An 18496-nucleotide genomic window follows, 5' to 3' on the forward strand; every position below is an offset into this window, starting at 1 on the left:
CAATCTGGTTTTATCCCTTTCTGTTGAGCAAAAACACTTTTCTGAGACAGTGTTTTACCAAAAGAGACACAAGGTGTTATGGGACAAAAGACATCAGACTACTGGCTTTTTACCGAACAGTGAGAATGAAACAATGGTAGGAAGGCTTTGGAAATCCTACATAGTCAAGAACTTTTTACCTGGTTCTACTTTTACATGTCCAACTCACACAGGTGTATGCTGTTTCACTAAATAGACCTCTGCTTAGAGAAGTATGTGCTGCTGGTTTAAATCAGCTTATGTAGTGGTTACACTGGGCGGGTTGTGAGCTTACAGTAAGAAAATTCCTGGTTTGATTGATTCCCTCTGTGGCCGCACTTTCCTGTTGGTTGATAAAGCTGCTTCTGACATCTTTCTTTGTGATATTTTGTCGTCAAACTTGATGCCTCCTCTATATTTCATTGTAGATATTTACGAGAATTTCACTGTACGTCTTATCAACTGTCTTTTACTGATGAAGCTATTTTCTAAATCTTGTAAAGATTTACCTGTTGCATGCTGAACCAACTCATCTACATATTAGATCAGCGCTGTTGGTTGCTCTAGCTATTTCTGTGGTTAAATATTTAACATATTTTAATTATTCCTGCTGACTCCTGATGAAAGGAAGCTTATCTGCAAGCCTAAAAAAACATTACAGCAATTATTCATCAGTGTGCCGTCTTAGCAAGGTCCATTTTAACGGGGCTCTCTGTTTTATTGGAAATATTGTAAAACTCAAAACGAGTCTACATTTTATTATGCTCAGCTGACATGTCTTTAAAGTATTTTCATGTGGTGATTCTAATTAATGCCACTTTTCACAATGTAGCCAGTTTCCTGGCTGCCTGCGTGAAAGAGACACAGCATGAGAAAAGTTATTTTTTCATCACATCCATGATGACTGGCCAAAATACAATAAATAATTATGTTGTTTTAAATAGAAAAGTTTGATTTATACTTTAAATAGACTGTAGTATTGTCAGTGGTTATAATAGATAGAAATCTGTATATGCATCCATATTCGGAAGGGGCAGAATTTAAACAGAAAGTGTATAAGGCTTAAACTGGAGGTGTGGGACCTAACCCAATTTTTTTGTAAGCCTTAAAGTGACATGGGTTGATCAGAAGTTGCTTATCATAAAACTTCAATAGCCCAGGCTATTATTTGTTCAAATCACTGAACTCAACAGGAATATAGTTCATGGGACAGGCTTTTATTTACTTTCTTACAAAACCGTTGCTCAGCAAAGATAGGAAATACAATTCATTTGTTTATTTAAACTCCTTTTTGCAACTTTCTTGTTTGCTATGCCAGTGATTGTTTGGTGCTCATGGTTTCAGTAAAATGATTGAATGACTGAATTGTAGAGAATCTAACCGTGTGTAGCATGTCCATATTAACAAAAGTTTAAACATAAATATTTATATGTATGATTTAAGCAGCTAACTAACCTTCAACAGGTAACTTCTATAGAAATGAAGTGCATGGCAAGCAATTATTGAATTCTTATTCTAACTAATTAATTGTGACTAGGCTTATATTTGAAATTTTATGGTATATACCTTAATTATAATATATATATAACTATTTTCAGAACAATCTCCGATTTGACCTTCAGATAATTTTGAGGAATCACAAGAGGAACAGATTGAAAACAGCTACCTAAATGAAGATTTTCTTTTATCACGAGTACGGACATTGACACATTACACTCGGACTTAATACAATATCATTCTTAGTTTCATCCAGCTCAATCCTTGTAAATTATGAGTTGGTTTTTTTTTTTTTTTTAGAAATAACTTCCATTTGTTGCAGCATACCAAGTCAGTTTTTTTATTCAACAAAAGTCCTGAAATCTTTAGTTGTAATTCATTTCAGAGTTCTGTACTTTACTACACTCGAACAGGGAGGCGTTAACAGTGCAAAAAAAGTGGTAATGTTAAAGCAGGGAGTTGTGACGGGAATCAACCAGAAAGAGCTACAATAGGTGCTCATGGTTTCAGTAAAATGATTGAATGACTGAATTGTAGAGAATCTAACCGTGTGTAGCATGTCCATATTAACAAAAGTTTAAACATAAATATTTATATGTATGATTTAAGCAGCTAACTAACCTTCAACAGGTAACTTCTATAGAAATGAAGTGCATGGCAAGCAATTATTGAATTCTTATTCTAACTAATTAATTGTGACTAGGCTTATATTTGAAATTTATGGTATATATTCTTAATTATAATATATATATAACTATTTTCAGAACAATCTCCGATTTGACCTTCAGATAATTTTGAGGAATCACAAGAGGAACAGATTGAAAACAGCTACCTAAATGAAGATTTTCTTTTATCACGAGTACGGACATTGACACATTACACTCGGACTTAATACAATATCATTCTTAGTTTCATCCAGCTCAATCCTTGTAAATTATGAGTTGGTTTTTTTTTTTTTTGCTTAGAAATAACTTCCATTTGTTGCAGCATACCAAGTCAGTTTTTTTATTCAACAAAAGTCCTGAAATCTTTAGTTGTAATTCATTTCAGAGTTCTGTACTTTACTACACTCGAACAGGGAGGCGTTAACAGTGCAAAAAAAGTGGTAATGTTAAAGCAGGGAGTTGTGACGGGAATCAACCAGAAAGAGCTACAATAAGTAAAAAACAAATGCTGGAAATCCAATTGATTATGTAAGTTAGCAGCTGTTGTGTCTTGTTTGTAACATTTACTTTAACTAAATAAAAGTAATCAGTTGACAGAACCAGTCATTTCATGTTGCATAAACAACAAGTAACAAAACAAGCTGATCCTAAAATTGAGTTTATTCAAAGCCTTTTTTCCCTCACCAAACTTTCTTTTATATCCCCCAAAGCATGTTGGGAACTGTAGTTCCAAAACTCAAAGTGAGTTCCAAAACTCAGAAAAATGTAGTAAATAGAAGTAGCAAAAAGAACAAGTGACAAAACTGTGAATATCAGTTTTTTGATTTTGCATCCAAAGACTTTTTTAAATGATTATGGCTCAGAGCGTCTCTCTAACATGAAACACTGGCAATCCCCTTCATACATTCACATACAGATGACTGCTGTTGACAGCAACAACAGCCATTCTGAAAATAACTTAACTGTCAAAAACCTGTGAACAAAAAAAGTTGGGGGAAGGCTGATGAGTTTTTTGTGGGATGTGGCACAAAATGATATTTGGCCTCGGGTGCAGAGACATCCAGGGCTTATTTCAGTCTCCACACTTCTCTCAGTGTCCCATTATTATTGAAGCCTGGCCAGGCTGATCGACGTCGTACAACTTTACTGCTTCTATTATCAGTCTCACTGTGCTGCTCCTCAGAGTCCCAGATCTCCTCTTCTACAGGCAGCCTGCTGTGAAACTAGCTGCAGATTCAAGAATTTAAAAGGATGATGAAACGACTTGAGTCAGACGTGTAGAGAAGTCTGATTCTCCGACTTTGCTCGACTTTTTAACCTTTGTTGTAACTACAGATAGATTGACTGCAGGAGTTTGATTGTGATATGATTCATCCTGCTGCTTTCACATCTGTTCTGAGAGACATCGACTGCGCTACCTGAACAATTAAAGGTTAAGTTTAAAAACAGTAATGCTGTCATGGTCACTTCAGTGAGGCTTACTTATTTCATTACATCACTACAATCTGGCACGACGGGCAGAGAGACGCGTAAGCAGCTCAGCTCCATACTATTTTAACAGCAGTAATGAGAACAGAGTCTGAAGGCTTTAGTCTGCAGAAAATTCATTTTTACATCAAAAAGCTGTTTGTAAACTCTTCATGCTACTTTATTCATCTTTCAGCAGCTTTTGATTCTCTAATTTTAACAATTAATTGTGTGTGCAGTACTGGCTGTTTTATTGTTTCCAAGTTTGGCATAATTAATGGAATCATTCATTCGTTATTCATGTCCATAACATTTATCCTATTGAGGGTCGCAGGAAGGCTGGAGTCTATCCCAGCTGACATTGGGCAAGAAGCGGGGTGCATCCTTGAGAAGTTGCCAGGATATCACAGAGCCAACACATATACACAAACATTCATGCTCACATTCCAACATGATCACTGATGCGTCTCATAAAGATGCTACAGGTTGCCTTTGGCTTAAATCTGGAGACAAACAACCAACTGAGAAAAGCCAACCTCCCTATAAAACCTCCCAGCTGGCTGATAACTGCAACTCAGGAGAACATCACAGGTGCACCCAATAACTGCTGATTAGCAAGGAGACCTGGGACAGGATTTTGGATCTCTATGGATCTCTGACCGTGACACCACCCAGTTGCGTATCATGCTGCCACAGCAGGTGCTTTGTGGCATCGTATAATAACACTGTGACCATTTCTGTCCGGCCGTGTTTTCAGCTGATGCCACCGACGTATAATGCTGACAGGATCATACACAGAAAGCACTGTCAAAGCGGCTGTAATTGATAACTTTAGAATGAGGACGGACTGCACATCCACACCTATTAGAGTCAGCTATTAACCTACATATCTTATGGAAGGAAACTGGAGAACCCAAAGGGAACACACGCTTACTTAGGGAGAACAAAATGAATGCAATTAAATTAAAAGTGTATTAACTGAGACATGTATAGCTGCAGCCACATTCTGTTTGAGAGGACAAGACAAGCTGTTTCTTCCTGTGTCCAGTCTTTGTGCTAAGCTAATGGGCTACAGCTATATATTTACCATACTGGGAGTGACATGGGAGTGGTAAAGGGCACTGTACTTGCTGCACTGGCCCTGAAAGTTTACTCTGAAATAAAATGGCAAGCTGCAGAATCATTAATGCTCCATGTTATGCGACTGTTCTCAGGTAGCGTTGAGTCTGAACAAAATTAGGACAGACTTGAAAGCCTGAGCAATTTCAGTCTGACCTGACCTGGCCTTGAGGTGAAGTCTGGACCCCATGTCAGAGTTGAGTCTGGTCCTTGAAGTTGCTTTAAAGGGGAACATTGTTGATTTTACACATCAAAGTGTGTTTCCAGGTGTTGGGTAGTACGGCTGCATATGTAAAGAAGTAGTCCAAAGCCCTTTGTGCCTTCAGAGGGAGCTAATGTGTGAAGTCTGGAGGTGTGGAGTTAACAAGAAGTGAGCTCACCAGACCTCTGCAGCCTCTCATCTCTGCTTCAGACTTTGGGCTATAACATGACTGAATATTAGACTGAAATATTAGTGGTTGAGTTGCATTGTGGGTAATATAGGTACTAGGTTTTGACATGGTGGAAGTTTACATGGAATAAAAAAGACTATATTTCTGTTTCTGTTTGATTTTGATCCTTTTTAAAAGTCAGATGGTGTTATGGAAGAGTGTCAGTGACGTACTCTTTTAACCCTTTGAAACCTGGATTGACAACTGTTTTCTTGTGCTGCATTCAGACGCCTTTCACAGGCATTTAAACCTCTGAAACGTGAGCAAATTGGTGTTAAAATATGTTACATAAAGAAAATGTTTGAAAATATAATTTTAGTATGAATATTTTAGTTTATTATTATACTTTTTTCACTTTTTTTCCCAGGTCATTTACTTGTTTATTTTCTTTATTCCTTTTGCTTTTTTTTTAGGTAATTTTCTCTTAGCTTTTTACTAATTTCTTGCTCATTTTGAGAATCATTACAGTTTAATAAAACGTTATGTATTTTAAGTTATGTTACATAAAGACAATATGAAAAAGATATATTTTATTTCATTATTATCAGTATTTTATTATGTTTTTCCACTTTTTTCCAGGTTATTTCCTTGTTTATTTGCTTTTTCCTTTTTTTGTTTTTTTTTTAATTTTTGCTTTCTTGGAGGTCATTTTCTTGTTACTTTTTTAAAATTAATTTCTTACTAATTTTTTTGGTAATTTCTTGTGAGTTGCTAATTGCAAATTTTCTCAGATTTCAAAGGGTTAAAGATATTAAATGCATGTACCATAAAAATTTGTTCAGCATATTTGTTTGTATGTGAATCAATAAAGGCACATGAGAAAAAGTGTCTGTCTGCAAGTAGACAGACACTTTTTCTTCTGATTGAGGTGAGTTCTCTGTGTGCGCTCTGTACCTGATGCGGCTGAGTAATGCAGTCACCACTGTAGAAGTAATGGTACGTTAGCCATTGTCTCACAAAACAATTCATACTCATTACAGCTGCAATTAGCCCCGAATGACATCGGATCACTGATTAAACAGACTGCGGAGCTGTTGGCTGAAAGGCAAGGGAATAACGAATGAGTGTGGTGAGAGCGAGAGTTGAGACTGTGAACTAAAAAATAAAAGAGAAAGAATTTTTAAACCACCTGAAGCCTCTTTAAAATAAATCGATTCCATTACAACCTGATGGACTGGGAGCGCGATAACTGGGATTCTTTGGTTAATTGACATATTAGAGGAGCGTTTTCTCCCATGTGCCGTGGGAAGGTGTAGGAATACTGATTGTTCTGTTAGTTAGTGCTGTCGTCAGGTCACAGACAAGCCCGCTCTCACTTTAATTACATTTTAGATTCATGTCCTAATCAGACGCTGCACTGCTCACCTTTTGGCTGTGGCATACTTTCATTGCGACTCACCAATTCATCCGTTGCCTCCTCTCTCTTTCTTCACTTCCCTCGAGTTTTAACCTTGGAAAAGATGAATTATAGTGCTTCAGATGAGTTTTTGGGCAGTATTTGTCAAACGCTGCATTCATAACGGAAGGAAAGTCACGAACCAAATTTTAGCAGGGGTTATTAATATTTTATTTCAGGTTAAGTTGGGGAAGTGGCAAACAAGAAGAGGGACTCAGATGCAAAAGGTTTAGACATCAGATGGTTAAAACGGGTTTATGTTCTCGTCTTCACCTGGCAGACAGGTGGAAAACAAACAAAGAGAAGACATAAACACAACATAAATGAGGGAATGACAGACAGCTGAGCAAAAAGGTGTAAAGACCAAATCATCTCCATGTGAAGGAAACTCATTGAGGAAAACCTGAGGGCACATGTGATATGGCAGATAGTGTGTTTGGCCCTCCATCATTTTACCATGGGAGCCTGCAGCCACTCACAAGAAAATGTAAGATGGAACACATTTGCCCTCTGCAGACTCCAAAAACACTGAAACTGCCGTGTTTGTAGAGACACTTAGATACTGACAGCAGCAACTGATGCTCAGACCTTTTATTTAAGTAAAAGTAATACCACAGAGTAGAAATACTCTGTTATAAGTAAAGTGCTGCATTCAGAATTGAGTACAATTGACCCGGTACCGTAAAGATACATATATTTTATACACATATTCTCTTTAGATGGCACTGAAGTGACCTATCGCAAAGCCCTGCCCTCGAATTCCACAAGCCAATCACATTTCTTGCAGCTGCACTTGGACTTCCTGTTTGTGGACCTCCACAGAAAATAATCACCAAATTTTGATTCTCCGCTGGTTTTATAAAAATTTATGCAGTAATAGCTTACAAAATGGTCCAACAATGTGCATGAGGTAAATGCAACACTGACCCAAGGTATCCTGAGAGGCTAGAGAATGGAGGTTATTTTATCCTGTTCCCTAAACCTCACAGAAACAGAGCAAAAGTGTCTCCTTGGGATTTAGCTCAACGTAAAGAAGATAAACAAGGATGTCTACACTCGTTCTAAGGTAAGGCAACATAGTGTTAGCAAAATTTACTGCAAAGTGATGAGTTATGTGCTATGAAATAAGGAGCTTCTGTACCCAAAAGTTCTGTATAGCATCTTTGGGTATGTTTTTGACACTGACAGCTGCCATTGTTAGTTTAGGGAGCTCGCCCAGTGGGACTTAGCGATAGGTCAATAACAAAATTACCAGCTTTGAAATATTACAGAAGTACAAAAGTTGACATACTAATAATGCAGAATTGCCTATTTCAGAATCATATATATTATATACTTGGTCTATAATTATTTAAGTATGTATCACATGAATCTTGCAGGAGGTAAAGTTGGAGGTAATTTGAAATACTTTATATAATGCTTGGTAGCTTTTGAATTCCACCAAGGGTTCAATATAGTTTTGTCTGTCTACAGTGATACATAATTGATTTTTGATTATATTTTGTATATTTAATCTGAATCAACAAAGCAGACAAATGTACTGGAGTGAATAGCACAATATTTGCCTCTGAGATGTAGATGCATGTTGCAAAAATGCAGTGCATGCTGGATTGATTGTACAGTATGAGTCTTGAGTTTCCAAGGTATTAGAACATCACCAATATAATGTTGGTATTGCACATTTCTGCAAACTCTGGATATGTGATATTTGTATGTTTCATGGGTATTGTATCAACTTTTCTTAAGTGATGTAGTATTGTAGCAGACTTTGTCATCAGGAGGTGGAGATGGACGATATGTCACCTACACGAGACATCTAGTAAGCTAAAGAACACTTTAAGACCAACAACAACAAAACCAGTAGCTATTAAGCAAGTCATTGCTGCATTTCCGTTTTTTGGGGGGGTGGGGGAGGGGGTTATGAGCAAACGTGGGTGCTATTTAGCGAGTTGTCACTATGTTTTTATTGAGGAGAGTTCCACAAAAAGCAGTTGTTTTATACGTTGTCATGTCTGCGTTTCCTGCCAGGATTGTGCCACAAAAAAAAACAAGGATTTTAAGCCAAAGGGGAATCTTTTCCGAACCATCCAGGTGTTTTTTGTGCTTAAACATAACTACAAGTTAACCCCAGCGTTGTTGAAACATAAAAATTTTAACATATCTGCTGCATGACAACATACAAATGCAACACGTCTGTTTGCAGAGAAGTACAGTAATAACAATTATTCTGTCGACAGCATTTATCTCAAAACTTAACACATGCAGGAATTTTTCTCATCTCTACCTTCCATCAATATGAACGCATCACTGCTTTGCACAAAAATTCATTGTATTGTACAAGCGCCAATAGATCTCAGTAAATTGTAACTCTCAAAGACATGGCATTGACAATAAGAAAGCAAAAAGGTTTTTGTATTTATTTTTGGTTGTTTTTTGTGATCATTTACAATCTGGTCAGTTTTCTGCTGCACTTTATTTCCAAAACCTCCTATTTTGTATATAGTTTTGAACTTGGCCACCAAAGACTCAAGTTTCAGTTCAAGTCTATTTTATCCTCTGAAACTAAATCATCCTCGGTATCCAGGAGACAAACAGAGTATCTTCATCTGTTGTTTGGCGGGGTAGGCTTGGGGTGGAGTGTGTATGGCAGTGTGAACCAGGCTGGTTATGGATTGGCCTGCCTGCTGCCTGTGACACCGCAGAGGCTGAGTTATGGCTCAGCCTGTGGTCGCTGATCTGTGACCTGCATGGTCCCACCGAGCTCTGATCAACTCTCTGCTGCCAGAGTGTGGCAGGAAAAATGGAACAAAAGCCACGTTGATAGTGCATTATGCAAAACACTTACTACATTAATGTAGGACTAAAAAGACCATAAAGCCACTATTAAATACAACTGTTGAGTTTGTTACAGGTGTGGGTAGGATAAGGTTTGATAAACCCACTAAATACTGATAAGTTTAAACAGAATGTGATAGCATTAATGCAAAAATAACTAAGAGGTAATTCTAATGTCTTGATAATTTTGTCACTAATGTTATTCACAACGGGATCTGCTGACACAGTTTTGCATGAAGCCCTAACCAGAGGATACAGGACACATTTCAGTTCTTTTTTTAAAAAGACACATCAAAGCAATCAACAATCAGCAGGAATTAAATTCCACCTGTGAGGAGTAGGGATGAAGATCCACAACACCAACAGCTGAATAATACACAAGAAAAAAAATGCCTGAAGAAATAAGAAATAACACACAAAGTGTCCAACAAAGCTAGCAGCCGTTGGCATTGTACGGTTCTGCAAACCACTGATATATTACATATGTACTTTTCATACATATTACATTATTTCTAAAGGGTCGTAGTATGTGTGTGTCATCAGGAGGGAATAGAGAATGGCATGACACATAGGTGAGAAGCCTGCCAAGCAGCAAACCAGTGTTGGAGACCAACATACAAAAAAGCTGTTTTTTTAGCAACCTGTCGCTGTGTTTTCATCATACAGCATTCTCCTAGGATAAAAACTGAAGCCAAAGCAGAAGTGCCAAAACCTGCTGTTTGATGAATGACCACATGAGGCTGGATCCAAAACAGACTAAATCCCCATAATCTGCCATGTGAAAATGCCCAATTTTAAAGCAGAAATAAACATGTTTTCAGCCTGGTTTAAAAAATGGTTTTGGTCTCTATAGCTACTTTGAACATTCATGACAGCTGTATGGGTATGGATGATTTTTTGAATGATTCACTTGTCAACATATTATTAAGGCCAAAAGTTACACATATTTGATGGCAGGGCTGCTTGAGTGCCACCATCTGTATGTCAGATCCACCCCTCACTCCTCCACAGCTCCAGCCTCTTATCCAAATATGGTCACTTCTGGTTCCAAAAATCCAAGATAGCGGTGGCTCAAATGCCCAACTTGAGGCTTCAAAAGTCCACAAACCAATGGGTGATGTAACAGTAGCTACATCCATTATTTATACAGTCTATATGGTTTCAAACAGGATATAGTGCTAAGAAAAGAAGTTTTCTGCTGAGATAGTGCTACTGAAAACAGCAGGCAGCGTGTTTTTCTTTAACCGAGATTTCGCTGAATTTGCAGTAGAAATTATGCCAGTGAAACTATGTTATTTTAAGTCAAAATATAATACGTTTTTATGCCTTAACGTAACCAGACATTTACCACAGCATTGTCAAAACATAAATTTCAACATATCTGCTAAGTAATAACATACAAATTTAACAAATCAATAGTTTCCAGAAATGTGTCATGCAAATATTTATATTGCTGATGGGATTGAAAACCAGTGTCTAGCTGAGGCTCATGGGAAAAGTCATTAGTTCTGCAAGTGTTTGGTCACTAACCAAAGTATAAGAAACATTAAAATGTTGACCTGACGATGGTGCTAGATGAAAAGTCAGAGGATTTCCAAAGTGATTACAATTCATCTTTAGGAGAACATGCATGTCTGAACCACATGCCAACACAATACATACAGTTTTTGATACATTTCCTTCAAAACCACAAATGTGATCCTCATCATGGCGTTGGAACAAAAGAAAATCCCCAAAGTCAGGTGGATTTGTCCTCTGGGGACCATGAATATAAAACTATAAATAGCAATCCATCCATTAGTTGTTGAGGTATTTCTATTTGGAACCAAGTGATGGACCAAAGAAATCACTGCTGGGGGGGGGGGCAAATTCTATCATCCTGTGGCATCATGGCTGATGGTTTTGTCATATAATGTCAGCAAAGGTGATGCAAATTCCTTCCTGCTGGCAGAATATTACAACGTAGTGTGTTGCTACTGGAATACCAACCAAGTCAATGACTCATTGTGTCACTGTTTGCTGGCCTGACACATTATTAGTTTGTATTATCGTTTTCATGCACTGACACTAACGCTCATTTTATCCCTTTCTTTCCACCTTGTGCATTATTTTTCATCCCTTCATCCTTTTCTCCTTCTCATTAATCATCTCATTCCTTGCATTCCTTCCTCTCCTCCCCTCCCTCCCTTTCTCATCTCCTCTCTGCTTCATTCCCAGCTTATTTCACCTTGTGCTCTTCACCTCTTTTCCTCTTTACATCCCTCTCTTCCGCTCCCCATTCATCTCCTCTTCCTTCCCTCCCTCCCCTCTCTTCTCTCTCTCAGGTGAGAAGTGTCGGAGCTTCATTGATCTGGCCCCGGCGTCGGAGAGGGGTGAGTAATGACCGTCATTAGGCATCGCCGCCACTCCCTGCTGCTCCCCACCTGTTTGTTGGGCCCAGGGAAAACCATAGAAAAAAAACAAAAGAAATACACATCTCTTTATTGGGCTCTTTTGCATTTGTTAGGAAGCTTATTTTCATCTGCATTTAACACTCTTCAGACACATTTACCTGCAGAGGAGAATATGCAATTTTTAAAGTCATAATTCATAAAAAGATTTCTTTGGAAATCTCTCATCTACTGGTTCACCCCAAACCTCTACTTATACTTACAATATACACTCTAACAATTCAAAAATATATAAATGTAGACATAGTTTTCTGATAAATTTGTGCTAGTCATCTTATTCAAGTACAATGAGACAATTCATGCTGCAGCAGTGGGTACTTTTGTGTCAGGCTGTAAGAAGGACATCTAATCGTAAAGAAACAGTGTGACATGTCCTTAATGTAAATGAAATCAAGGTCATGTCTAATGACTTCAGAGCATGAGTGCCAAAACAAGAAGTGACAGTTAAGGGTGAAGCTTAAAGTAAAAACATGAATTATTTTAATGACAGATTGTGGTTTGGTTTCTTGGTGAAGACCAGTAAAAGACGGTGGTCATGATACGGTGGTTATTCACGTTCATTGACGGACAGCAGTCTTAATCTGCTTATAATTTGCTGTTGCGAGGTAAAGGTAAAAAAGGTGATTTTCTCAACAAGTCTTCCAAAATAAATCACAATATGAATCATTTGTAACCTTCATGTCGACACATGAAAGTGTTTTCTCATGTGACGTCTTTGCCCCCAAAAGTTGCTCATTAATCCATTTTATGATGAACACACTAAGATTCAGTTTGGTTTCGGAACAAAAATGACTCGGTAAAGCAAATTTTGTGGTTTGCATAAAAATAAGAACTTTGTTAAGGTTGGGGTACCTTCATATTTAAAATATTAAAAATGTTGGGGTTAAAGAACGATGTCAGCCCTGGTTAAAAGAAATCATTGTTGGTCCATTGACGGTTGGTAAGGCCAGATTCATACTAGCTTTCCCGCATTCTTGAACAGTATTGTGCACCTGCTTGCCTGTGTACTATGCTTGTTAATGACATAACAGATGATTATTTTTAAGATACAGAAGGTTACAAAAGGGGTGTGAAAGGCAAAATCAAAAGAGTTGCTGTTGACCCGGCCCCTTTACGGCCCTGACACACCAAATTGACGGTTGATCAGTGTTGAGCTGTTAGCATTTGTCACCCTTGTTTTTGCTGTGTGTCCTGCACCATTAGCATCAGTTCGCCCCTTTTTTTTTATTTTTGACTGATTCAGCATGTTGAATTGGTGTCGGAGCTGGCAGAGCCCATCAGTAAGTGAATCACTCTACTTGCCAGTTTACCTCAGCGCGTTAAAAGAGAAACAAAGGTCAGGAAAGCAAACAAACGACTAAAGTCAAGAGGGCGTGAGATCAATACAAACTTGTTATGTTAGGCAAGATTATGTTTTTAGCCATTGAGCTCTAGCAAATTTGTAATTTTTTGTGTTGCTAGCTCATGAGAAAATATACTTCATATCAGGTTGTATTGTTAATGTGCTAACTGGCATCTTGAATCCACCCTGTCAGTCTTCTGGTTTCCCTGACTTAATGACAAAGACAAAGCTCCGAAGTTCCTGTGTGAGATATTTACGGATGTATTTTGTGTTGTAGAACAAAACATGAAAGTCTCTCGAGCTTGTGTTAATCACACACCTTTTTTCAGGCATCTAACCAAAAACACATTCAAAAAACTCATTGGCTTCAGACGAGGGAACCAGAGGTGCTGAAATGCTAACAGATTTGAGTTTTAGGACTCATTTTTGGGGTACTCTTTGTTCTCATGTAATCTTTTATCTGTTATTAGAAATTTGGTTTTAGATGCTCTTTTTTTCAACTAGCACTTTATTTGCAGCATCCTGGGGCCTTCATTTAGGTTATATTGACGGAGGAGGAAGCAGAAAGAAAGTGACATGTATTAATTGATATGAAGCAAGCTCAGTCTTTTCTAGTGTGTTGTCAGTTTTGATTTATGGAAGTTATAGGACCCTGCACTCATAAAAATGAAGATGACGCCTTGTGTTCATATTGAAATTTAAGTAAATCTCAAGCCAATTTCCCAGACAGAAGAAAATCACTGTATTTTTCCATCAGGACGTATCTTTTCAGAGGAGCACATCTTCATTCCATCATCTTTAATTGCTGATATTATGTTACCTTCGTGAATGACCTGATTTCCTCTCAGGAAGCTGTGTTCACATGTTGCTCTTATATTTAATCAGTTTTCCTTTTTTAAACCATAACAAATCAGAAGGTCTTCATTTTCAAAGTATCATATTCATCTTTATCGCTAACGTTACCTTGTTGTCTTAATTAATGTTTCAAGAAACTGTTTTCTTTGTCCTTTGTTTCAACTTTTCTTTATTTGTTTTTTAATATGATCCTTATGAAAAACAGAGAGAATATATCTCCATGTATGAGGAGCTGGATAATGAGTTACCTCTCAGTTACCTCCTACAGATTCTTCCTAACTGCAGATGAGAGCAGGTTATTTCTAACACGTGGTGTTTATATCCTGCAGCTCATAAAAGGAATATTTGAGCGTCCAGAAGAAAGGGAATATTTTGGTGCATGTGGGCGTAGCCTCTAATTCGCTGTTTCATGCAGAGCCGGTAGTTAATAATGGAAGTTCTCTGAAGGTTTCATCTGTTAATGCCATCTGGAAGAAGAGCAAGAGTGTTTTGCACAGAGCAGTGGTGGATGATATGATGTATCGAGTGGAGCGACCTTGCTTCTCACACAAGGATACAATATGTTAATCGGCCTTCCTTTGAGCCCTACATGCTCACTGCTGTGTTTTATAACACACAGCTGCTCCTCAGTCAGATCCAAGATCGTTCTTAATGAAAACTGAAACAAAAAACAAAAAAATCCAATTTGATTAGAGGGAAACACTCAAAGAGTCAGGGTCATAGCCAGGCTTTTAGAAATATGCTGTCATGACTGCAGAGTCCCCCAGCAGAGTCAGACCCACCTGAGAAACACGTGACTAACCACCAACTCAACTCTGTATCATGTTCTCAGTATTTAAAATACCAGTAAATAGTACTCGGATTTATTAATTCAAACGTTCAATTACAGTTTCTGTACATTTTATTTCCCTGGTCACTGCCAGCATCAGTATATGACTCTGATAGACTAAATTATATCTGTTTTACTTAGTTGTCTGCCCTTAACTCAAATTTTAAACCTTCATTAAGAGATTTATGCCCCCTTGGAGGCAGCCAACCTAATCGCCTGAAAAAAGTTTTTTTTGTTGTACATTTTATTTTAACCAAGGATACGTTACTATTGTACATTATCATGCAACAAATATATTGACACTTTATGTACAATGCTAGTGTATTAAGGTTTAGACACAAAAATCCCTTGGTTATGGTTAAGGAAGGATAATGTTTTGATTTAAAATTGCCATTTTGGGGGGCATAATCCCCACTTGAAAGGCAGTAATATTTCTTTAAAAAAAAACCAACCAGTTTTCCTGGCATTATCACTAGAAACAGCAATGGCTCACTAAAAAACAAAGAAAAGAAAAGCCAGAAACTCAGCAATGACTTACTAAAATTGTTTTTGTTGTGGTTGGTCTTGAACAGTTGTCTGTTGTCAAGCCGTCCACCATTCTATCGACCTCCAGATGACAGAGCCACGTCACATATCTTGGTAAAAAACAACCACTTCACCTGGCACTATCCCGGCAGGAAATGCAAATTTTAAGAAGCAAACATTCATTTTTCGGTTGCCACTCAGTGATGGGTCACAAAAAACAACCACATTTGGAGGCTAAAAAACCCACTGGAAGACGTACTGATGAATCACCAAAAAAAAACAATCAGTTTTGTTCTTCCTTGGTCTTGAACATTGGTCTGCAGTCTCTTTAGAAATGCTTATATGACAGGTATAAAACGTGCAAATGTAACATATTGGTTTTGCAAAAACAAACAATGCCAGCGTTTTATTCTGGCAACTTGGCTGAGGCAGAACCCCTTATATCAACTCATAAAGTTCTCAGTGTGGTAAATATTTTAGCAGTTGCCTACTTACACAGCAGATGCAGAGCAACATGATTATCCCAGTGGTGTTTATATCCACCTGATGAATCTCTTTTAGCTCTGATTATGGGCTCTACCAACCGCAGCGGGAAATATCTAGCTCTTCAGCTGTAAAATGCTCCACTATGTTCACCAGCTTGTCTCTTACTGTGTGTCTGCTGTTTGCTGCAGAGCAGGAAGTGTACAAGGGTTTTATTGCTGAAGACTTGTGTCTACTGCTGCTGGAAGTGTTGATCAGAGTGGTGAGGCTGAGCCACAATAGTAAATGTGCTGTAAAGCCAAAACAATGAGCTAAAGGATGTTGTAAAGCTCTGTAGAGATGTGGAAAGTCAAGTCAGTCAGGAGATTTATCACTCCACCCTTCACAGTGTGCTTTGTCATTTGATCCACTGTTAAAATAAAGATAATGATAAGTGCTGCTTTAAGATATATAGTGTGAAAATAGAGTCACTGAGTGATCATAGGATGTCTGTTTGTGTTCACCAAATTCATAGAAAATGTTTGAAAATGCTTTAATTTCATTTGGATCTGCACCAAAATTTGCAAATCTTAAAATGCACATGCAAACAAGTCACTTTTCCCCTGGCTTTTCTTTTCACCAAACTTTGATTAAATTTGAATGCAGGTATTAAAAACTCCTGCAGAAAAACAAACAAGAAAGCAGAAAGCAGAGCCTCTCTGGCAAATATAATTAAAGAAAACCAGACGAAAAACTTTTAAGAACTAAAACTAGGATGAAGAGATTATCAGGTAATCCCAAATTAAACTAAAGATCCATCCATCCATTGTGGAGCGACGGCATGGGAGACAAAGTGTTGTCTGGTAGTCACGTTTGTGCACTTGTGAACTAAAGGTGAAAAGAAGCTCTGAAAACTTTTCTGTAAATAAAATTCAATTAGAAACAGTCTAATATTAAATCAGCTTGTATCTGATCTGTTGTTTAATTTAGAGCTAATACGATTAGCTAATTAATCAGTGGAAGGAATATTAATCTGACAGTTTGAAGAACCTCTTAATGGTTTTCTTTCTCTCTCATTTATCAAGTGTGCTCCTTTCCTCTGTTTCATATTAGTGCAAATTGAATGAGTTTTTATAACTGGCTGAAATTGACCAATTTGAGGAGTTTCAGTTCGTGCTCAGAGAACTTTTAATGGACACATTAGCTTTTTATTTGACATTTCTCTGAAAGTAAATCCTTTAAGTGATCCCAAAATTAAGTAAAATATTTAAAAGTAGTGACATAAATCATTAGTTGGAGCCTTCATTTAATTCACCACAAATTATTTAAGTATATTAAACTGACTACTGATTTAATATTTAATCCTAAATCAAGCATTCAATCAATTAATCAATAATCTTGTCATTGAGGTTCCCTGTGGGTCTAAATCTTAATAAAACTGGGTTCTCGTCATGGAAATGTTTTGTAAGATGGTGTCAAGAGTGTAGAGGAGACAGAAACTGTTGACACCATTCACACACACACACACACACACACACACACACACACACACACCGAGAGTAATTAAAGATGTAATTATTTGAGATGAGGCTCGGTCTGATGAGCTCCTTCCTTCCTGTTATCAGTTGCTCAAAGCGTGTTTTATTTACTGTTTAATGAAGTCTCACTCTGCTCCTCTGTCTACTGATACATATTCAATATGAACAGAAATGGGAGAAAATGATTTTGGTCAATATTGTTGCACCGTGAGTTTCCCTGAAAGGAAAGTTTCCCTCTTGAATTTGTTTTCATCGACTGGTTGGAAATTGAAGCTGCAGCCAACCAGAAACCGGAGAGTGAGGTTGGTGTATCAAAGCGATACTTGGAAAAAAAAAAAATCTGATTATTAAGGGGCCGTTTACATGGTAACGGTTCTTACATGAAATGTTAAGCTTTTGTTGCGGTTTGGCCTTTCATTCACACGACAGCGGTATTTTGGGAGCCTGAAAACACAAACTTATTAAACCTGGCTTCAGATTGCAATTCTTTGAAAAGGCAACCCCTTCTGTGCTGTGTCAATACAAAGTTACACCGCCAACTTTTGGCCTGGCATGCACACTACACTGTTTTTGGTTTGTTTTGTGGATCTGTGCACACGGGGATCGCTCTCACATTATTATATGAATGTAGAGGTTTTTTTTTTAAATTCAAAGGAACAACATTTCTGTTTTTAGTAGCGCACTTCTCGTCCAAATCTTGGCCTATAAGACTCCTTGACAATCAGAGGCGTAAAATATGTAATTCATTTAACTTTTAGGGTTTATACCAAGAAGTCCTGCAGGTCATACTCTTTTATATTAAATTTCCTTTTGTTTCGTATAAGGTGAATGTTACACACAATGACAATGCTACAGGCTGCATTCACCAAAAAAAGGTCATATAGGTCGGGTATGCAAAAAACTTATTGCGAGCAATGTAATTGTATTGTCTGTATTGTAAGGCAGCGCCCTCTAGAGATGGTAGTAATTATTACAGGAGCAAAGGACGAAGTGACATGTAATGTAAAAAAGCAATCCTTCAGGACCAGCGCCAAGTTTTGAGGCTAATTTTTCTTGATGGCCAAAAG

At 37.6% G+C, this 18496-nt stretch overlaps 1 protein-coding gene across 1 annotated transcript in view; it reads left to right on the forward strand.

Moving 5' to 3' along the window:
- The window catches only part of gsg1l (gsg1-like), a 45382-nt gene that overhangs the window by 7538 nt on the left and 19348 nt on the right, over positions 1 to 18496 (forward strand). Inside the window, exon 2 of the mRNA XM_042505100.1 lies at positions 11753 to 11800. Within this exon, the coding sequence (XP_042361034.1) occupies positions 11753 to 11800 (48 nt within the window). The remainder of the gene's footprint in view (positions 1 to 11752; positions 11801 to 18496) is intronic.

This window comes from Plectropomus leopardus, chromosome 17 (genome assembly GCF_008729295.1).
Source record: "Plectropomus leopardus isolate mb chromosome 17, YSFRI_Pleo_2.0, whole genome shotgun sequence".
NCBI lineage: Eukaryota > Metazoa > Chordata > Actinopteri > Perciformes > Serranidae > Plectropomus > Plectropomus leopardus.